Source organism: Vitis vinifera, chromosome 4 (genome assembly GCF_030704535.1).
Source record: "Vitis vinifera cultivar Pinot Noir 40024 chromosome 4, ASM3070453v1".
In the NCBI taxonomy this organism is placed as follows: Eukaryota; Viridiplantae; Streptophyta; class Magnoliopsida; order Vitales; family Vitaceae; genus Vitis; species Vitis vinifera.
This window is the reverse complement of record NC_081808.1, coordinates 17,874,453-17,894,251: the sequence shown is the minus strand read 5'-3', so window position 1 is coordinate 17,894,251 and position 19,799 is coordinate 17,874,453. Positions and strand designations below refer to the sequence as shown.

The 19,799-nt window shown below is 35.8% G+C and overlaps 2 protein-coding genes and 1 non-coding gene across 3 annotated transcripts; 1 reads left to right on the top strand and 2 right to left on the bottom strand.

Annotated features, from left to right (window-relative positions):
• Positions 1-1,478: 1,478 nt before the first annotated feature.
• LOC100251384 (receptor-like protein CLAVATA2) lies at positions 1,479-4,757 on the top strand. Its single transcript, XM_002272607.5, has one exon. It carries the CDS (start codon positions 2,231-2,233, stop codon positions 4,451-4,453), a length of 2,223 nt encoding a protein of 740 aa, XP_002272643.1. The 5' UTR covers positions 1,479-2,230; the 3' UTR covers positions 4,454-4,757.
• A 667-nt stretch (positions 4,758-5,424) lies between these two features.
• Positions 5,425-18,753, bottom strand: LOC100246248 (protein TRIGALACTOSYLDIACYLGLYCEROL 3, chloroplastic). The gene is made up of 10 exons (XM_002272644.4): positions 18,090-18,753; positions 17,816-17,944; positions 10,692-10,787; positions 10,500-10,577; positions 10,347-10,408; positions 10,129-10,204; positions 9,073-9,180; positions 6,379-6,554; positions 6,184-6,268; positions 5,425-5,854 (listed from the first exon to the last, which is right to left on the bottom strand). The coding sequence occupies exons 1-10, from the start codon at positions 18,264-18,266 to the stop codon at positions 5,816-5,818; spliced, it is 1,026 nt and encodes a 341-aa protein (XP_002272680.1). The 5' UTR covers positions 18,267-18,753; the 3' UTR covers positions 5,425-5,815.
• On the bottom strand, positions 12,872-12,974 carry LOC132253693 (U6 spliceosomal RNA). The gene has a single exon (XR_009465579.1). It is a non-coding gene; the product is annotated as a U6 spliceosomal RNA (small nuclear RNA).
• Positions 18,754-19,799: the final 1,046 nt, after the last annotated feature.

The following is a 19,799-nucleotide window of genomic DNA, read 5'->3' as shown; positions in this document are numbered from 1 at the left end:
ATAAAATCTTTTTAAAATGTTTTCAATAGGAAATGAAAAATGTTAAAAATAAAATAAAATTTAAACAAAGACATGGACACAAAATTGAACATAATATAATGTAGCTTTATTTGCCATGCTAGATTCTGTTTTCTTATATGATATATTTTTGTTTTTCTAATATCAAAGTAATTATAATTTTAGAGTAATTTACAATAATGTCATAATGTCGAGTTGATAAATTGACTAGTTAATTTAACTTAGAAAATGTAAACTTAAATGACATTTTTATAAGAAAAATTCAATGGACTCTTATCTTTTTGGCGTTATATCATACTTTAAATTTTATACTCTTAATTATATATGAAAAAAACTTTTTAACATTATATTCATATATTTTAAAGTTTTAAAGTTTTATTGAACCCAAAACATATAATATTTACATTGAAAAAAAGTGAGTCATGACTAGGGATGGCAATGGGGCGGGTTTTTTCGGGTACCTGCCCCGCCCCGCCCCTAATGGGACAGGGTTCAAATTTCTTAAACGGGTTTGGGACGAGTATGAGATTTTTTTTTAAAACCCGGGGCGGGTTCGGGTATTGCCCCATCTCGCCCCACCCAGCCCCATTTACATATAAAATTAATTTTAAAATTTAATTTAATTTAAAATTTAAAATTAATTTTATTTTATTATTTTTAATATATAGATAATAATAAATTTTTTAATAAAATAAGTTATAAAAAATATAATAATTTTAATATTTATAAAATATATTTATTTTAATGTAATTAAAAAATTTTAAAGTAATTTTTTAAAAAAAAGGGCTAAGCGGGCGGGGCCCACCCCGCCCCATTTAATTTTTTAAATGGGACGGGGATGGGAATTGGTTTTGCTAAACGGGGCGGGGTTGGGATGGGGGTGACCTGTCCCGAACCCGCCCCGTTGCCATTCCTAGTCATGACCAAATGATATCAATGTCGAATCATCTATCACTCACTCCATATGAGACCCTATTTCTTTGGCTCTATCTAAAACCATATTAAGTTGTGTTTGCTTGGGACGAATGAAGAATCCCATATTGGTACCTACGTAAGAGTGGACGGTGATATAACATGTGGCGAAATTATGAGATTTAGATAGAATTGAGACTAATTCAAAGAAAAATATAGGGATGAAATAAAAAATAAATAAATAATGACAAGATATAAAAAATAACCGGTCGATTTTTTCCATACCATATGGAAAAAATGATATCTTATTCTTACCATCAAAAATTTATTTCTAAAATCAGTGTAAGGCTACTACTTCAAATTATATTTTCCCTTTTTATCCTAAAACTGCAACTTTCAATTATAGCAATAAAATATAAGTTTTACCTTCAAATTGTGGTTTTATATCAAACAAATTCATAATTTTTACAGCATTTTGGAAGAAAGAAGACGCAGAAATTTTATGGTGGAACCCAGTGGCACATGCAAAGTTGAAGGGTATGGAACAAGACAAAGGGAAAGAGAGAGAAAGAGAAAGAGAATAAAGGGAAAGTAAAAAGGAGAAAGGAGTCACTGAGGGGGCTGAGTGGAGTGAGAGAGCTTTGATGGTCGCTACACCCCACTCAATCAATGAATTGATGCTGCCCTTTTTCACTCCCTCTTCAGGTTCTTCTTCTTCTTCTTTTCTCTGTCTCTGTCTCTCTCTCTGTTTTCTTAGCTTTTTTTTAATGCATAACCGTTCTCCATAATCATCATTATTGGCATCATAATCATCTTCCAGTCATAGGACTTTAAGGGTTTTTTTTTTCCTCCATTTCTTAAACCCTAGAAAACCCCTCAGCCACACAACCCCAATTGAGCTTTTTATTTTTATTTTTGCATGACCCATTGTAGTAACCCTCCTCCTTCATATCATCATCCAGTCATGGGAGTTCAGGGGTGTGTTTTCATCTCTTAAGACTTAAACCCTAGAAAAAACGCCTCTGCTAAACAGCCCATTTTTTATTTTTTATTTTTATTTTTAATGCATGACTCATGTCATAATCATCTTTCACTTATGGGACTTTGAGGGTTTGTTTCATGATTTCATCTCTTAAACCCTAGAAAACCCCTAATACCCATCATCATAATCTTCTTTCATTTGTGGAACTTGAAGGGTTTGTTTCCTCTCTTCAACCCCATAAGACCCTAATCCACACCACGCATTCTTGAATTTTTGGGCATAACCCATCATCATATTCATCATAATCATCTCTGATTCATGGGAATTCAAGGGAATGCTTCTTCCCTCAAACCCTACAAAAACCCTAACCCACATCACTCATTGCCATTGCCACTGTCACTGCTTTTGTTGATACTACTGATCTACCCAAACCCACCTCTTTCTGCTTCTGTTGAACTCAACCCCGATCACCAAGCCTCTCTACTCCTCTTCAAATCATGGCTGCAAGACCCTAACCAAGCATTGTCAACATGGGTTGGGTTCAACTGCACCAGTTGGGCTGGACTCACCTGCCATAATCAAACTGGCTGGCTCATTTCCCTCAACCTAACAGCCATAAACTTGTCAGGACCCCTTCACCCCATGTTGTGCATGATCACCACTCTTGAAACCCTAGTTTTGTCACGTAACAATTTCAATGGTACAATTCCTCAGTGTTTTGGAAATATCTGGGGTTTGAAAACCCTAGACCTTGGTTTTAATAGGTTTTCTGGTGATATACCTGGTACATTTGTGAAACTCAGGCACTTGAGAGAGCTTTTGTTGAATGGAAACCAAGGTTTGGGGGGTTTTTTGCCTAGTTGGATTGGTAATTTCTCGAAAAAGCTTGAGAAACTTGACTTGAGTTCCAACATGTTTAGAGGAAAAATTCCAAAAAGTTTGTTTTACTTGGAATCACTTGAATATTTGGATCTTGGAAACAATTATTTGTTGGGAAATGTTGGTGAGTTTCATCAACCTTTGGTTTATCTAAATCTTGGTTCTAATGAGCTTTCTGGTACTCTGCCTTGTTTTTCGGCATCTGTTGAATCTCTCAGTGTTCTCAATTTGGCAAATAACTCAATCGTGGGAGGAATACCGACATGTATTGCTTCGCTTAGATCATTATCACGGCTGAATCTATCCTCTAATGGGTTAAAATATGAGATATCTCCAAGGCTTGTGTTTTCAGAGAAGCTTCTTGTGCTAGACTTGAGTTTCAATGACTTATCAGGTCCTCTACCGAGTAAAATTGCAGAGACAACAGACAAATCAGGGCTTGTTCTTCTTGACCTTTCACACAATCAAGTCTCTGGTGAAATTCCATCAAGGATTACGGAACTGAAAAGTCTGCAGGCACTGTTTCTTTCTCATAATCTTCTCACCGGTGAAATCCCTGCCAGGATTGGTAATTTGACCTATCTGCAAGTAATTGATCTTTCCCACAACTCGCTTTCAGGTTCCATCCCTTCAAACATTGTTGGGTGTTTTCAGCTCCTTGCTTTGATATTGAATGACAACAATCTTTATGGTGAGATTCAACCAGAGCTTGATGCATTGGATAGTTTGAAAATATTGGATATCAGTAACAACAAGATTTCTGGGGAGATTCCTCTGACGTTGGCTGGTTGTAAATCACTGGAGGTTGTAGACTTCAGCTGCAACAATCTCTCTGGAGCTTTAAATGATGCAATAACCAAATGGCAAAATCTCAGGTTCCTGTCTTTGGCTCGAAATAAATTCAACGGAGCTCTTCCCAATTGGTTGTTTACATTCCAAATGATGCAAGCAATGGATCTTTCAGGCAACAGGTTCTCTGGCTTCATACCGGATGGTAACTTCAACATTAGCTTGAATTTCAACTACAATGACATTGGTCCAAGAACCCCTGAGGAGCCACTGATTACAATCCAAGATCCTGAGATCAAAGCTTTTGCAACTGTTGCTGGTAGTAATGAACTAAGCTTCAACTATGATCTATTTTCAACAGTGGGAATTGATTTATCTGGAAATTTGCTACATGGTGAGATACCTGCAGGTCTCTTTGGACTGCAGGGTTTGGAATACCTGAATTTATCATATAATTTTCTTGATGGTCAGATTCCTGGTTTAGAAAAGATGCAGAGATTAAGGATATTGGATTTGTCGCATAATTCTTTGTCGGGTCAGATTCCAGAAAACATTTCCAGCCTTCGAAATCTGACGCTCTTGAATCTTTCATACAACTGCTTTTCTGGTATTGTTCCAAAGGAGCAGGGCTATTGGAGGTTTCCAGGAGCATTTGCAGGGAATCCAGGATTGTGCGTGGAGTCCTCAGGTGGAAAATGTGAGATGGCAAGTATCCCAACAGTGCCTGCAAAGGCGTTTAAAGAAGAAATGGAGGATGGACCGATTTCAGTTTGGGTGTTTGGTGTAAGTGCCATTGTTAGTTTCTATTCTGGTGTTGTTTCTATGTTTTGTTCGGCTCGAGCTAGAAATTACATTATGCAGACAAAAGTTTAATGCATTTGATATGAAACTGAAAACTCTGTTGTACATTCCCATTGTTCTTTTCTATCTTTGTTGTCTTGTCATCTTGTCTAAATAGAACCAACTCTACAAGAAATGGAGCTCATCACCAATCCCTTCTTCCCTTTCAGTGATGAAGTTTTATACCGTTTTGGCACGTTATTTTTGTAACACTGTATTGTAAGAAACTGTGTTCTTATGCCTTGAATTTGTTTACGGATTTGTCTCTGCTGCAGTCAGTTTTAGAAATTTGGTTTTAATTGGCTGTGAAAATAAGCCATTACTGGGTTTCTGCATTTATCTTTGTGTAAAATCCCTGAGCTAATTCTGTAATGCCATATTGCAAGAAACTGTGTTCTTGTGCATTACTTTAAATTCGTTCATAGGTTGTCTTTCTGCTGTAATCGCTTTTAGAAATTTGGTTTACATTGCTTGTGAAAAGAGTCCATTACTGGGTCCTTGCAGTTAGTTGTGAGTAAATCTCTGAGCTAGAAGCTGCTGCAGGTTCAACATTATTGTCTTTAGTTCACTGAAAAAACATCTTTCTGTGATATGTTTCGGGTTTCTTAGTTTCTTGCAAGCTAGGGACCGAATGAATTTTCACTTGTGATGTTGAATGTTGAATGCAGTATTGTACATTTGGTTTGTTAGATTTCATACGAACCCTTATTTGGAATCATAAGTGCCATGGATTCTAGGCCTTTCTTCTCACTCTTTTTCCGGGTTTGCACTCGTATTGATTCCCCAGGATTGTCCTAACTATTTGACCATTGTAGAGGATGAATTTCATGTTTTTGGACAAAACCTTACCTGAATCTGCATTGTATGCGAACTGGATTCAAATGCAATCATCAATGATAAATCAAATATGTAAAGTAACTGCAGATCTATAAAACTTTCTGCTTATTAGCCATAGGCACAAATACCAGGAAGTCTCTGTGGAAAAACCTTAAATGAATGCAGCATTACGGGCAAAAACAGCGCACCTTTATGTTATACATGGAACATTATTCAGCTCTATAACAAATTTTTGTTTCTGGGCATGTTCTTCCTAAAACTGGGCCTAATCTTGGCTGCCCAATTACAGAATCTCAAGCTAAATGGCATATCAAAAAAATAATAAGAATAAAGACGGATTCTGTCCTGTCAACGTTTCACCTGCCATTGGTTTCTCTTCATTCAAGAGTGGCATCCGCCAGGTGCCCTGATTTTCTTTCAGACCAAGAATGTCATCAGACAGTTTCAGATGGGCAAAGGCAAACAACAATCATTCCCTCATGAAATTCTGAAATGGAGACTCCATGGGCAGCCAAGAATGGATGATGTGTTCTAAGTTAAAATGCTGAAGTATGTGCTCTAATATCTAATTGGTCCATCCAAGCTCCCAGACGCAAACTGAAGATGCAGACAAAGAAAAAATCAGATCTGATTAGATAATTTTGGTAGGTTAAATGTTAGACGATGGTATATATATTATGGGTCCAAATCCTACAAGTGGGTGTACAAGTGGGTATGAGACCACAAGTGAAGGGGTCTGTCAGATTCAACTTGAATCACAGGGGATAGAGTGAGAGATGGGCCCAAATCTTAGATGAATCTCAGAAAACAAAGAGAAGGAACTTTTCTTGGATAAGAAGTTTGGGAGGCACTATCCAAACAACCAATTGATCTTCTCTTGATTTCAACCCAGATTGTCAGTCAGATACATGGTTTTCAGTAATTACCTGCTGAACAATTGGGTTTGTTGAAGTGGTGAATTCATCAGTCATTCCTTCCCAGACGATTTTCCCATCATAAAGAAACAACAGCCTATATAATAACAATGGCAATCAGTTTAGGATATGTCAGAACAAAGCCACATAAATTCCTGACAAAGCCTTGTACTTTCAGAAATGCATCTCATTTGTATGAAGCACTACCTGTCAACGGCTCTTCTAATGGTACTATGTTGATGAGTGACAACTACATATGATGCAATCTTCCCAAGCTTCCCAGGTGCATCTTCCTCTTTTAAATGGACAGAGCGGATGAGATCTTCAACTACAGTAGATGCGATTGGATCAAGCCCAGCAGTTGGTTCATCATATAATAGCACCTATTCAGGAGTGAAAACCAAAAATTAGAACAAAAACGCTACAAACAAGACTGGCGCTCGTAACATGGTCTAACTTTGATTAAATTGTATTTCTTAACACATGGCAGCAACATGTTTGATGCAGATTCCAACCTTTTCACTTTGGTCTCTTCATATTGATCTATATGGGTAGGTAAACAAGCAGCAATGTCTAATATGCAGGCTGGGACCTTCTTGTTGGTAATGAGGATGGGCCTTTTCATGCCAGAGCAATCTCAAAGGCTTTTTTTCCTCCCAACAGAGCCCTCTTGTTTTCAAGGTCACCATCATTGGCAGATACTTCAATGATTGGTCAGTGATCTCAGAATCACTAGACAAATGGACTACCACCCATGAGTGTGCTAAACATCAACCAAGTTCACTGTAGAAGTTGCAAGTTCCAAGAACTTCTTATAGAATCTGCAATTAACCATTTATTTATATGTTTGGTTTCTCCTTCCAAATCCTTCCAAGTATCTCAAAAGAATAATAATTATAATGTTCTCCATCACAGCCTTTCCCCGCCAACTTAAATCCTTGGAAGTTCAAAAGATTGAAACTTTCTAAATGAAACCCATGGAATAGAAGATTGTCCATTTCTTCCATTTCCAATCTCATGAATTCAAAGTCAAAATCTACAAAGAATCTTCACTTTGATAAAATAACTATATGAAGATTAGAAGAAAGTATAAATAGAGGAAGAAAAGTACAAGATGCCTCGCTATAGAAACCATAGAAACCACCCTGATATAACTGTATTTCCTCTTACTTTTAAAGTTTTAATTTTCCTACCAATAAGAGGCACAGGTCTATCTTCAGGCAAGTTACATGTCCAACTAAATGGTCAAAAAGAATAAAAGAAAAAAAGAAAAAAGAACAAAAAATAGAGAAAAGTAACATAATTTATGATACTTTAGACTTTTCAACTTCACTCATTGGCTTTGTATCGACATGACACAATTTGGGTATGGGTCTAGGATCTTCATCAAGTACTTCTCTACTTTTGCTTTGGATATGGCTGATTTTTTTTTTCCACATTTTTATTTTTTAATTTTCAACTTCCTTGGGAGATGATACTTTGAAAAAATAGATAGCTTGCTGAAAAGTGATCTATTATAAGAATATTCAGAGATAAAAAAAAAAAAAAAGGGATAAAAGACAAAGATGGGGAGTTCTTCACCAAAGATATCTTTGCTTTGATTGATTTCTAATTGGTTTTTCCCTTTTCCCCCCTTTTATTATGCCATATCCAAGTATCCATACCCGCTATTAAGATTCCTCTTAACTAAGTCCTTGTATCATAAAGGTTGTAGTTTTGAAGGATTAGATACACTCATACTTGCACTTGAATCCATGCAATATAGAATATGACTATGGCATATCAATACATGTCCAAGAGACAGCACCAGCACTTTGCATTATGAACTAGAAACTACAATCATGAAATAGCATTAGCAGCACCAACTATTTGATGAAAATGCAATTCAGATGTTCAACTAAGTCAATATGGGAAGGAACATTGATTGAATTACCAACAAGACATCCATGTTGCTTGGACTAGGGTGTAAGTGTTAGTTGTAGGCACATATCAAGGAGTCCGATTCTTTTAACTCCAAATTTTAGGATATGGGGAACTGCCTAAAAAGGATCCAAATTTTAGATATGGATACATGGAGAAGGTATAATAAAAGGGGAAAAAAAAAAAGAGAAACCAATTAGAAATCAATTAAAATTAAAGATCTTTCATGAGAACCTCCTTTTTTTTTTTCTTTTATCTCTATCTTTTCTTCCTTATTCCCAAATAATCTCAAATTCTGTGTTTTTTCAATGTAATAGCAAGCTAAATGAATAAATCAATTAATCAAAAAGTCATATCCAAAGCAAAATAGGAGTATCTGACAAGTATCTCACACCCACACTCATGTCATGTTGTGTGGACATGGGTAAGGGGTGAATTTGGAAAGTACAAGTATCATAGCAATCCATGTGCAATTACAATGGATTAACTTCACTGTGTTTGGACTTTGATGTGCCTATTTTTGAGAAAGAATACAAACATTAGGCTCATTAGGAAGTTCTATACATAAGAAGCGTAGAAATTTGTTGCTTAATGGGTAGGAAAATCAAAACTCAAGGGGAGCTCCAGATGGGTCTATGGGGCAGATATTGCCATAGCGGTTTTTTTTTCTTTTCAATTTAATAAGAAACTGAAATTCCTGGGAGAATGAGAGGGAAATACAAATGATGGGAAAACAATGCCAACATTCAACTCTCATTCTGGGGAGTAGAATCCATTATGAAAGACTTGAGATCGAGCTTCCCTCTTAATGGATGCCAAAAAGCCAAGCTGAGGAGATTAATGGATGCTTTTGATTATAAAAACCAAGATCAACAAGGATTCTTAGAAATACCCTCACCTGTTAAAGAAAAATCCTTGCAAGTATACTTCAAGCAAAATATGACAGAAGATATATTACTTCTATTCAGCTATTGAACATACCTCTGGTTCAATTGCATCCTTGGTGGTATCAAAAATAATAGACCGAGCTAATGCAACTCGTTTCTTCATTCCACCAGACAACTCAGAGGGTAACCGCTCCTCAACGCCCTGCACAAAACACTATGTTAAATTTCCCTATAACCAAAAAGAAAAAAGGTTTCTCCATCAGAAGATTGAGCTGATTTCTTTAGTTTTCCATCCTTTGAGAAAGGTAAAGAGGAAGCGAGGGTGTAGAAAGTAGTCAAGCTGAAATATCTGATACAATATCAACATAATTTATTGAGCTTGTAAAATCCAGGATTTCTTGATAACGTTGTTGCACATTGCCAAGGATCAAGCAAGTAGCGCTTGCTAGTTTCTTCAAGGAGACTACTTCATATTAATAAATGATCAACACTATCAAAAGATACAGAACACCTAAACCACAATTTCTCTCATAATCAATACCTTTTTACCTCTTTAGAAAAATGTATATCTAGAATTAAGTGTTGTGTACAGAATATGTTGAGTAAAAACTCTATACATTTTGTTTAGTGTGTCAAAACCATTCTCCCATGACCATCAGATGGTGATCAAATTCTTTTAACCCATTTTACATGGACTAGGATAGGAATGTTGGGAATAGGTGTATGTATGACTCTTAGATTCATAAAACCCCTCCAAATCTTGGGATAAGGAGATACGGTTAAATAGTCAAAATACACAATGGGGTAAAATGAAATTTCTATGACAGAAAGCCTGTTTAAGATGAGTGACTCTTATTTGGAAGTACTTGTGCAACATAGAAGTACCATAACTAAGGACATAGTTTTCAATTCCATTATCAAACACATCATGATGTATCCAACATAACTGGTGATCATAACCATGTCATGTTTGACACAGGTACTTTACCCAATACAAAGTGTCCATGTAGAGCTGTCAACTTGCATATTAGTTGAGGCATTGAAAATAATGGTCGGAGTCCGAACCCCATCAAATCAAACCAAATGTATGTGAGTTCAAAAACTGTATGACCTTATCCTGACTAGAAATATTTAACAGTTCAATCAATACCTTCAATCCAACAGCAGCCAAAGATTCTGTAACGAGCTCGTGAATTTGATCCTCTGGCATGCTGGAGTTTTCATATCTAAGTAATTCAAGAAAATAGGCAGTGTTAGGAGGTCAAGAGAAGCATGAATAGTAAAAAAACTAATAAAGGTCAAAATTAAGCCCCACCAAGACAACATAAAAACATTAAATTTGTAAAGATAAACTAGACTGTCTCTTACAAAAGGAAACCAACATTTTCACGAACAGTTAAAGAATCAAAAAGTGCAGCACTCTGAAAGACCTGTTTCAGAAGAGAAGAAAACAGAATTACATGATTAGAAATATGATAACTTAGGACAGGAAAGAATACCTAAAGTTTAAAAGTATTTTACCAAGCCTATTCGAAGACCAGATATCTCTTGGTCACTGATTAAACCATGCCTCCTTCTACCTCGGATTAAGACCTCTCCCTGCCCCACAGATACAATCTCCATAAGAGAATCTTAATGACAGAGCATATAACTAAGCTAATCAAAGATAAGATCATTACAAAGCCAGTATAAAAAGCATATCAGATTGTTTACCTTGTCTGGAGCAAGAAGTCCCGCAATAATCTTCAGAACTGTTGATTTCCCAGTGCCAGAAGGCCCAATAATCCCAACAGCTTCCCCATGTCTAATCTATAAATGGGTTAAAGTAAGAAAATAAACAGAGAATGATAAAACATAACCAAAATTCAAGGGAAACTAAATATGAAAAGAGAGACAAAAAAATCCACTCCGCTCATGGTTCTGAATAAAAATGCCAGTTCTGGTGTGTGTTAGTTCAAAGGTGAAACATAACAAGCGTGCTAGTCATCATACTATGGGACCCCAACAATTAAATCATGATTTTTCTTTTTCTTTTTTTCATTTCTTTGAAATTACCAAAAACTCAAAAGATATAAACGCTTTTTATCACAAACAAAGAAATTTCAGAGCACCACAAAGGGTGTAACTGTTGAGCTGTAAATAAAATAGGAGAATTATTTTCCTATTATGTTAGTTTCCTATTTCTGTAAATAGATAGTTTTATGATTTAGGAATAAGTTAGTTTCCTATTATATCTATTGTTGTCTATTTATTCTCTTGTAATCTCCTATATAAATTGTGTGTATAATCAATCTAAAAGACAAAATTTATTATTTTTCATCCCATATTTCGTGTCATAGTATCAGAGCTGTAGGTTTTTAAGACTTGGGCATCATTCTGGCTTTCATCGCCATTTTTCTGGCCTTCATAGCTGGATTTTTTTTTTATTCACGTGTTCTTTTACCAACCTTCATTACTACTGATTTTTTTGTTTCGCGATTTGCCTTAATTCCAAGAGATCAAGTTTTTTCGTGGAAGATGTTGGAAAATTCAGGTACACCTTCACTCTCTTTTTGCATAAATGCCTCACACAGAGTTTATGATGACTCTTGGATAATAGACTCCGGTGCCACAGACCATATGACCTCCAAATCTCAACTTTTCAATACTTATACCCCAAGCCCAAGTAACAAGAAAATTGTAGTGGCCAATGGCTCTTTAGCTACCATTGCAGGTTTCGGAGACATATACATCACACCTACCCTTATTCTTAAAAATGTCCTCCATGTACCAAGATTGTCGGCCAACCTTGTTTCCATTCAAAAGCTTATCTATGATCTTAAATGTTATGCTATTTTTTTCCTTCTTATTGTGTTCTTCGGGGAGGAGGATTGGACTTGCTAAGGAAAGGAGCGGTCTTTACCACCTTGAATCATCTCAGAAAACTAATAATAATTTTTCGTTGTCTTTTCTCAGTTCCTCAAATAAAGATACCATTTGGTTGTATCACCTACGTCTAGGTCATTCATCTTTTAGGGTTTTAAAGGTCATGTTTCCTCATTTGTTCCAAGGATTAGTTCACTCGCAATTTTCCACAGGTTCCTAAGTTGTATTCAAGGGAAAAGGTCATTCCATAACAAAAGCAGGTCCAAGAATCCAACTCAGATCCTGGGAATGAAATCACGGTAAGATCAAACCCACCTTTACATACACAACCTAGTGAAACTTCCACTAACTCAACAGACAACCTAGACCTAGACCTTCCTATTGCTGTTAGAAAAGGCACCAAAAAATGTACTAACCTACCACTCTATCAACTATCACACTATGTGTCTCTTAAACATCTATCACCAACCCACAAGAATTTTATTGTGAGTCTAAACACCACTATCATCCCTAACACTGTTTCTGAGGCATTGACAAAAAGGGAATGGAAGGATGCTATGAGAGAGGAGATGAGTGCATTAGAAAAAAATAAAACATGGAAGATTGTTGAAAGACCAAAAGGGAAAAACACTGTTGATTGCAAGTGGATTTTCACACTGAAATATAAGGCTGATGGATCTCTTGAGAGACATAAAGCAAGATTGGTAGCCAAAGGGTACACTCAAACTTATGAAGTTGATTATCAGGAGACTTTTGCTCCAGTTGCAAAAATGAATACTGTAAGAATCCTGCTATCACTGGCTGCCCACTACAATTGGCAACTCCTACAATATGATGTTAAGAATGCATTTCTTCATGGTGATTTAGATTAAGGGATTTACATGAACATTTTTTTTTTATAGATAACACAAATATATTAAAGGGCAAAGGCCACCAAGCATACAGGAAGTAAACAAATCAGCCTCAAAACGAGAGCACAAAAAAACAAGCACCCTTACCCTCCCTTAAGTGGCCGCTAGCCACTCCAAAAAAATTTGGACCATTTCTCGATTTGTGCGTGTCATCCTTGCGCAGGGGGCATGCTAATCTTCTCTGTATCGTTCCAATTTTATCGGATGTCTCCGAAGAGACAAGGGATTTACATGAACATCCCACCGAGATTTGAGAGAAACACAAGTAACAAGGTGTGCAAGCTGAAAAATGCCATTTTATGGGCTAAAACAATCTCTTAAGGCTTGGTTTGGGAGATTTGCAAAAGTCATAAAAGAGTTTGGGTACAAACAAAGCCAAGGTGACCACACTCTCTTCATTAAGCACTCGGCTTCAGGGGGAGTAATTGCTCTTCTAGTCTATGTTAACGACATCATAGTGACTGGAAATGATGAGAGAGAAAAGCATGAATTGAAGCAGAGATTAGCAACTGAGTTTGAGAATAAAGGAACTAGGGAAACTGAAGTACTTCCTCGGTATTGAGGTGGCATATTCCACACAAGGGATCTTCATCTCTCAACAAAAGTATGTGACTGATTTATTGGCAAAAACAAGGAAGATTGGGTGTAAACCAGTCTCTACCCCAATGGATCCAAACCATAAGTTGGGAGAAGCTAAAGAAGAACCAGTGGTGGATAAAAAAATGTACCAGAGGCTAGCTGGTAGGCTCATATACCTTACTCACACTCGGCCAGACATCGCCTACTCGGTGAGCGTGATCAGTCAATTCATGCATGATCCAAGAGAACCTCATCTTCAAGCTGCTTACAGGGTGCTGCATTACTTGAAAGGCAACCCCAAGAAAGGAATGTTGTTCAAGAAAAACAATACTCTTGCTCTAGAAGCATACACCGATGCTGACTATGCAGGTTCCCTAGTGGATCAAAGATCAACTACAGGGTATTGTACTTTTCTTGGAGGTAATCTCGTAACATGGAGAAGTAAAAAGCAAAATGTGGTAACAAGGTCGTCTGCAGAATCAGAGTTTAGGGTCATTGTTCAAGGGTTGTGTGAACTACTTTGGCTGAAGATTATTCTAGATGATTTGAGAATCAAGTGGGATGGTCCTATAAAGCTCTATTGTGACAACAAGTCAGCTATCAATATTGCTCATAACTCTATACAACACGATAGGACAAAACATATTGAGATTGATAGGCATTTTCATCAAAGAAAAATTGGAGGAAGGAGTAGTGTGTATGTCCAATGTTCCATCAGAACATTAATTAGCTGATATTCTAACAAAAGGGCTGAACAGTTCAATGTTTCACGATCTTGTATTCAAGCTGGGAATGGAAGACATCTATTCCTCAGCTTGGGGGGGAATGTTGAGCTGAAAAAAAAATAGGAGAATTATTTTCCTATTATGTTAGTTTCCTATTTCTGTAAATAGATAATTTTGTTAGTTTCCTATTTCTATAAATAGATAGTTTTATTAGTTTCCTATTTCTGTAAATAGATGGTTTTATGATTTAGGAATAAATTAGTCTCCTATTATGTCTCTTGTTTTCTATTTCTTCTCTTGTAATCTCCTATAAAAACTGTGTGTATAATCAATCTAAGAGACAGAATTTATTATTTTTCATCCCATATTTCGTATCAGTAACCCATTTACGTATGGCATATATTCAAAGTGTCAAGCCCAACCATACAAGGAATGACAAGGAACACAATAGAAAATTTTATCACCTAGAAGTCTAGTACTACTTAAGGAACTAACTGAACGCATTGAAGAACACCTCTGACTAAAAGAATCATCCTTTATCCAAGACTGTAAAGAGAGTAGCATAAGCTCTTTAATTTTGGATTTTGCAGATTCTATCCCTTCAAAAGTCCTTGTATTCCTCTATTTCAAGACAAGAAGAACCAAAGGAATCCAGAAGAAAATCATGGACTATAACTCCCAAGCAATTGATCAGTGGATTAATTAATGGTTCACAGACTCCTCATTCCTTCTACAAAAGAGCATCGGTTAAACATGCTCCATACTCTCTCCTTAAGATGATGATCTAAGGTTAGAATTCTCTCCCATACTGCCATTTGACCAAAAAAGGGTCCCTTTTGGTGGCACAAACAATTTCCAAATCTCTATAGTTGGGAATGCACACTGTTAATTGCTCCCAAGAATTCCTGCTTTGCCTCTAATTCCTAATGCTTAGAGTCTCTTACAAACCTTGGAATCAGAATGCACCGGCATCAATTCCAGAAAGGGCACTCGTAAGAAGATCTATCTTTTGTTCAAAAATCTAACTGATGGCATTCAATTTCAAATCAAGACAGGGGATTTTGAAATCTTCAGTAGAAGAGAAGATAATAATATCATCATCAAATTGAAGGTGTAAACTTTAACTCAACCTCTACAGGTTTGGAGATATTCCAATTATTCCATGCTTTCAGCTCTATCAATCATCCTACCAAGGTTATTGAACCAATCCAAGATGTCAAGTGCAGGTACATATCTAGGAGTAAGATTCTTTTAACTCTAAAATTTAGGATTTGAGGAACCAGCTACAAAGGACTCAAAATTTAGATATGGATTAACATAATAAAAGGGGAAAAAAAAATAGAAATCAATTAAAATAAATATATCTTTTATAAGGACTTCAACTTAACTTTTTTCTTTTATTCTTATATTTTCTTCTTAATCTCTAAATATTCTTGAAATAAAAATAAATCAATGAATCAATCAAAATTAAATAGCCAAATCTGAAGCAAAGTACAAGTATATAGTAGGATCCCACACACATCTATGTTGTGTCCACACAGGTACACTAGGTGAAGTTGGAGAGTATGGTTATCATAGCCTTAAACTAACCTTCTCCATTATTAATTCATTTGGCTTCCTCAATGTTCTTCTATTCGATAGGCAAATAAACAGTTACATTAAAAAGGTCCCAAGCAAAAAGGTGGCACAACCCATATACACAGGAAGTATACAAAGAGCACTAATAAAAAACTGCATTAAAAAGGTACCACGCAAAAAAGGGGGCACTGACCCATGTACACGAAAAATATATAAAGAGCACCTAGCTAAGGGGTCATTTTGGTTTCTAAGAGTCTTTGTTTATTGTCACTTTGAGATTGTTGACAAAGAGATATAAGAAAAATGAAAACATGGCCACATTGAGATTGAAAAAAGAAGTAGAAAAGAAGAAAGTAAAAAATAAATGTAGCTGTTATCAACAGTTACTACATTACACAAGAATAAGTTATTATTTTCATGGAATATAATATCACGATAACAAGTCAATCCAATTGTCACACATAAATATATGCCACCAACAATGCTCATAAAAGTTCAAAATAAGTTTAGAAAAAAAAAATTATAAGGAGAGGAAATCTTTGAAGAGGATATTGGCATAGTAGGTGACCTTGATTTTGTAATAATATGTGTGTGAGATCTCATATTGGCTAGGGAGAAATTATCGATAACATATATATTGTAGGCTTCTCTTAACTATGTAAACACATTCTAAAGTCATAAGGGTCTTGGCCCAAGGTGAACAATAGCTACATGAATAGAAGTGAATCATTGCAAATACTATCAAAGTCAATCCTTAACCCTATGTGGGAGTCTTGAGTAAGTATTTTGATTGGCCTTGCAATCCCATGAGACACAGGGATGACATTGTGCCTATGCTAGGATGGAGGGACGAGGGATTGTGAGAGACCACATCAATTAAGGAAAGAAATTTTTGGCACTACAAATACAAAGAGCTTCTATTAACCATAGAGACGTGTTTTACAACCATGAAAAGGAAAAGAAAGGGGTCAAGAGAAAAGCAAATTGTCACAAAGAAAGAGAGGGGGAATGCATAATATCTAATAAGAGGGAGCAGGTCATTATATGTATAGAGAGAGAGTCTCGATTTTTTTTTTTTGGTTAAATGTGTAGTTAGGAAAGAGAAAGGGGACTTGAACCCAAATCCATGTACTCATATTTTTTCCAATTTTGATGTAAAAGCAAGATTTTTTGTTACCACTATTGAAGTTTGGGTTGTTTTCTGAAGATCAGAAACAAAATTAGTGTTGACAAACATATTTTTAGGTTTTGCTACTATAAGAGACAAATAAGTATGTCAATCACCTTATGAATGGCGGGTCATGTACTGCTTTCTTTAGCCTAAGTAAAAGTAAGAGGTGAAATGAAAGAGAAGGGAGGAAAGAGACATGAGGCGAGAGGCAAGGAGTCTTGTCGAAGCTCAAAAGAGAGTTAAGGGGACAGGCAAGAGTGCCTGGGTGGTGGTGAGCTGTGTGTTTTCACCCACAACCACATTTTTTTCCCAGGAAAGAAAAAACATAAAAGGGCACTGGGTCTTCAATTATCCATACACAAATATAGTAATGAAGCATGGGGATTGAGTGGTAACAGAAGCTTAGGAAGAGACTAGTAATCGTCATCTCTAGCTTTTTCTTTTTCCTTTTTATCCCTTTGAGAACTAAAAGTTTAAAACTACAAAAATCCAAGAATACTCTGATTGGGATTACCAATCAAAAAGATAATCCAATAATATTCTTGGGTCATATGTTGGAAGTCATCAGTCCTACCAAACATGTTTCAAATTGGGACTCTAGGCACTAAGGTAACTCTGAAACTAAAATCATCATTGCTTTCAATTTCAAAAAGTAGAATAATAAAAAATTATTATGGCACTGCCCAACAAAACTCTTCTGATTAATGACCCATGCACCACTTGGAGCAAATCATACTGCCAAGTACTAGTAATCAAAGACAAAATGAACAAAAGAAAAGGGGTTTAAAGCAGGAATAGATTTCCTAAGATGATTCAGATGGTTTTGCCAAACCGGCTTCCTCCGCAGAAATGATTATTCAACAAGAAATTTTCTTAGATATGTTTAAAAACCCTGATTCCTAAATAAACCTCCTATTTCAATATTAAAGATAGCATAATCTATCATTATAGAAGTATATATAAAGAAATATTACCACAAAATTATAATGAAAACTAAACCAAATTTACCTTAAAACTCACACCTCTCAAGATGTGCTTCTCCCCAAATGACTTATACACATCTCTACACTCAACAAGAACATCAGAATCATCCTCACGGTCTCCATCAACACTTGGATTCTTTAGATGAGATGAATCCTAATAAGAGAGAACCCAAATGAGAACAAATTCATGGTATTCTTCAAAAAACAAAAAGAATCCAATGGAAAAAAAAAAAACGAGCTAACCAAAGAAAACCATATAAAACAAAAAAACGAAAAGCCAAAAACAAGAATGATTTTACATTGAATTTTGTGGCTGCAAATCCATCCGTGCGCAAGTTCCTGGGAGGCGCCATACAAGCACAGACGATGTTTCTCTTCTGCCCATGAGACCTCCAATTCAAAGCCTTCGCATTCCCAGGAGCTGCAAATCTGTTTGACCAATGGCATATGGGTAGCACTCCAGGCAAAGAAACCATAGTTTTTGGTGATGGTGGGCTGCAATCTGGATCCAGAAAATGGGGTTTTGTAGCAGACCCAGAACTTCTAAAGCAAACCCACAAAATTCAACAACCAATTGGGTTTGTAAAGCAGACCCAGATGAATTCCGTGGTGGAAACCATGGAGGTAGGTGAGGTGTGAGCAAATTGAATGGGGTATTGAAATTCAATCAGTTGGGTTTTGAAAAAAAAAACCCACACAGATTACTGAATGGGGGTTTGGGAGGGGTTTTTGAAGCAGAACCGTTGATTGTGAAAGCATGGGTCCCTTCAATCAAACTTCAAAATAAGTTGCTGAACGAAGAAGAAACGAAAATGCACACATGTTTTCAATCAATCGGTCGTCGGTGCATCACGTTTTTAAAACATAGAAACATGAAAAATGAGGCATATGGTATATCTTTGTTCGGATTTTTTGTGAGAATATTGTGTTTTGGGCTCTAAAAAGGAAGGAATTAAATCCTTTTTCATGAGTCTCAAGTTTTGTATATCTCTATTTATATGGGCATTAATCAGAGTCTTTTTCCAAGAAAAATTTTATACACTTTGTTGTTTTACGAAATTTTATAATTTTTTTTTATACTTTCATGTATGTGGTTGAATTTAAATCAATGGAGAAAATTCAACCACCGGAGAAAAAAAAAAAAGAAAAAAAGACTTACGACCTATTTTATAATAATTTTAAAAATCGTTATTTTATATTTTATAAAACAAAAATTTATTTTAAAACTTAAAATATTTTAAACATATTTTTAATCATCTTATATATTTATATAATTATTTTTTAAAATAATTAAAAATAAGATAAAACAATTAAAAGTTGTTTTCTAAAAACAGAAAACAATGGCATGTTTGTTTAATGTTTTCAAGAACTGTTTTCTGTTCTTGAAAACAAAAAACACCAAAAACTCGTTTGGTTGAGAGAGTCATTTTTGTTTTTGTTGTTCCCCGTGTTCTCAAAATGACACTATTTAGAGAACAACAAAATGTTGTTTTCCCCGTTTTTTTACTGTTCAAAGAACAAAATTAAACAAAAAAAAACAATCTGTTTCCCGTGTTTTTTTTTTCTTCCCGTTTTCATCTCCAGCACAGTCGCTCGCCTCTTCTTGATTTTTCCCATTTCTCAGTTTTGATTCAAGGTTCGTGAAATTTAAATCCAATGGCACAATAGCAAAGAGACCCTAAAATGGATCCAGAAAACACAGGGAGCAAAAGAAAATCCATTTTTTTGGTTTTCCTTGGGGTTTTTGCTTGGATTTTCTCGGAAATCAAACGAGGATGAATTTTCCCGGAAATCAAATGGGGGATGGATTTTCTTGGGAATCAAACAGGTTGCAGGGTTTTTGCTTGGATTTTCTCGGAAATCAAACGAGGATGAATTTTCCCGGAAATCGAATGGGGGATGGATTTTCTTGGGAATCAAACGGGGGTTGCAAAAATAATAATAATAATAATAACATGATTAGATTAGTACCTGCGAGGATTGAGAGTGGCAGAGGAAAATAGGGCCTT

Coding starts and splice junctions, on each gene's coding strand:
- LOC100251384 (XM_002272607.5), top strand. CDS start 2,231: ATGGGAATTCAAGGGAATGCTTCTTCCCTCAAACCCTACAAAAACCCT.
- LOC100246248 (XM_002272644.4), bottom strand. CDS start 18,266: ATGGTTTCTTTGCCTGGAGTGCTACCCATATGCCATTGGTCAAACAGA. Junction 17,945..18,089: donor TTGCAGCCACAAAATTCAAT/GTAAAATCATTC, acceptor CTCTCTTATTAG/GATTCATCTCATCTAAAGAA. Junction 9,181..10,128: donor TGGCTGCTGTTGGATTGAAG/GTATTGATTGAA, acceptor TGTTTTGTGCAG/GGCGTTGAGGAGCGGTTACC.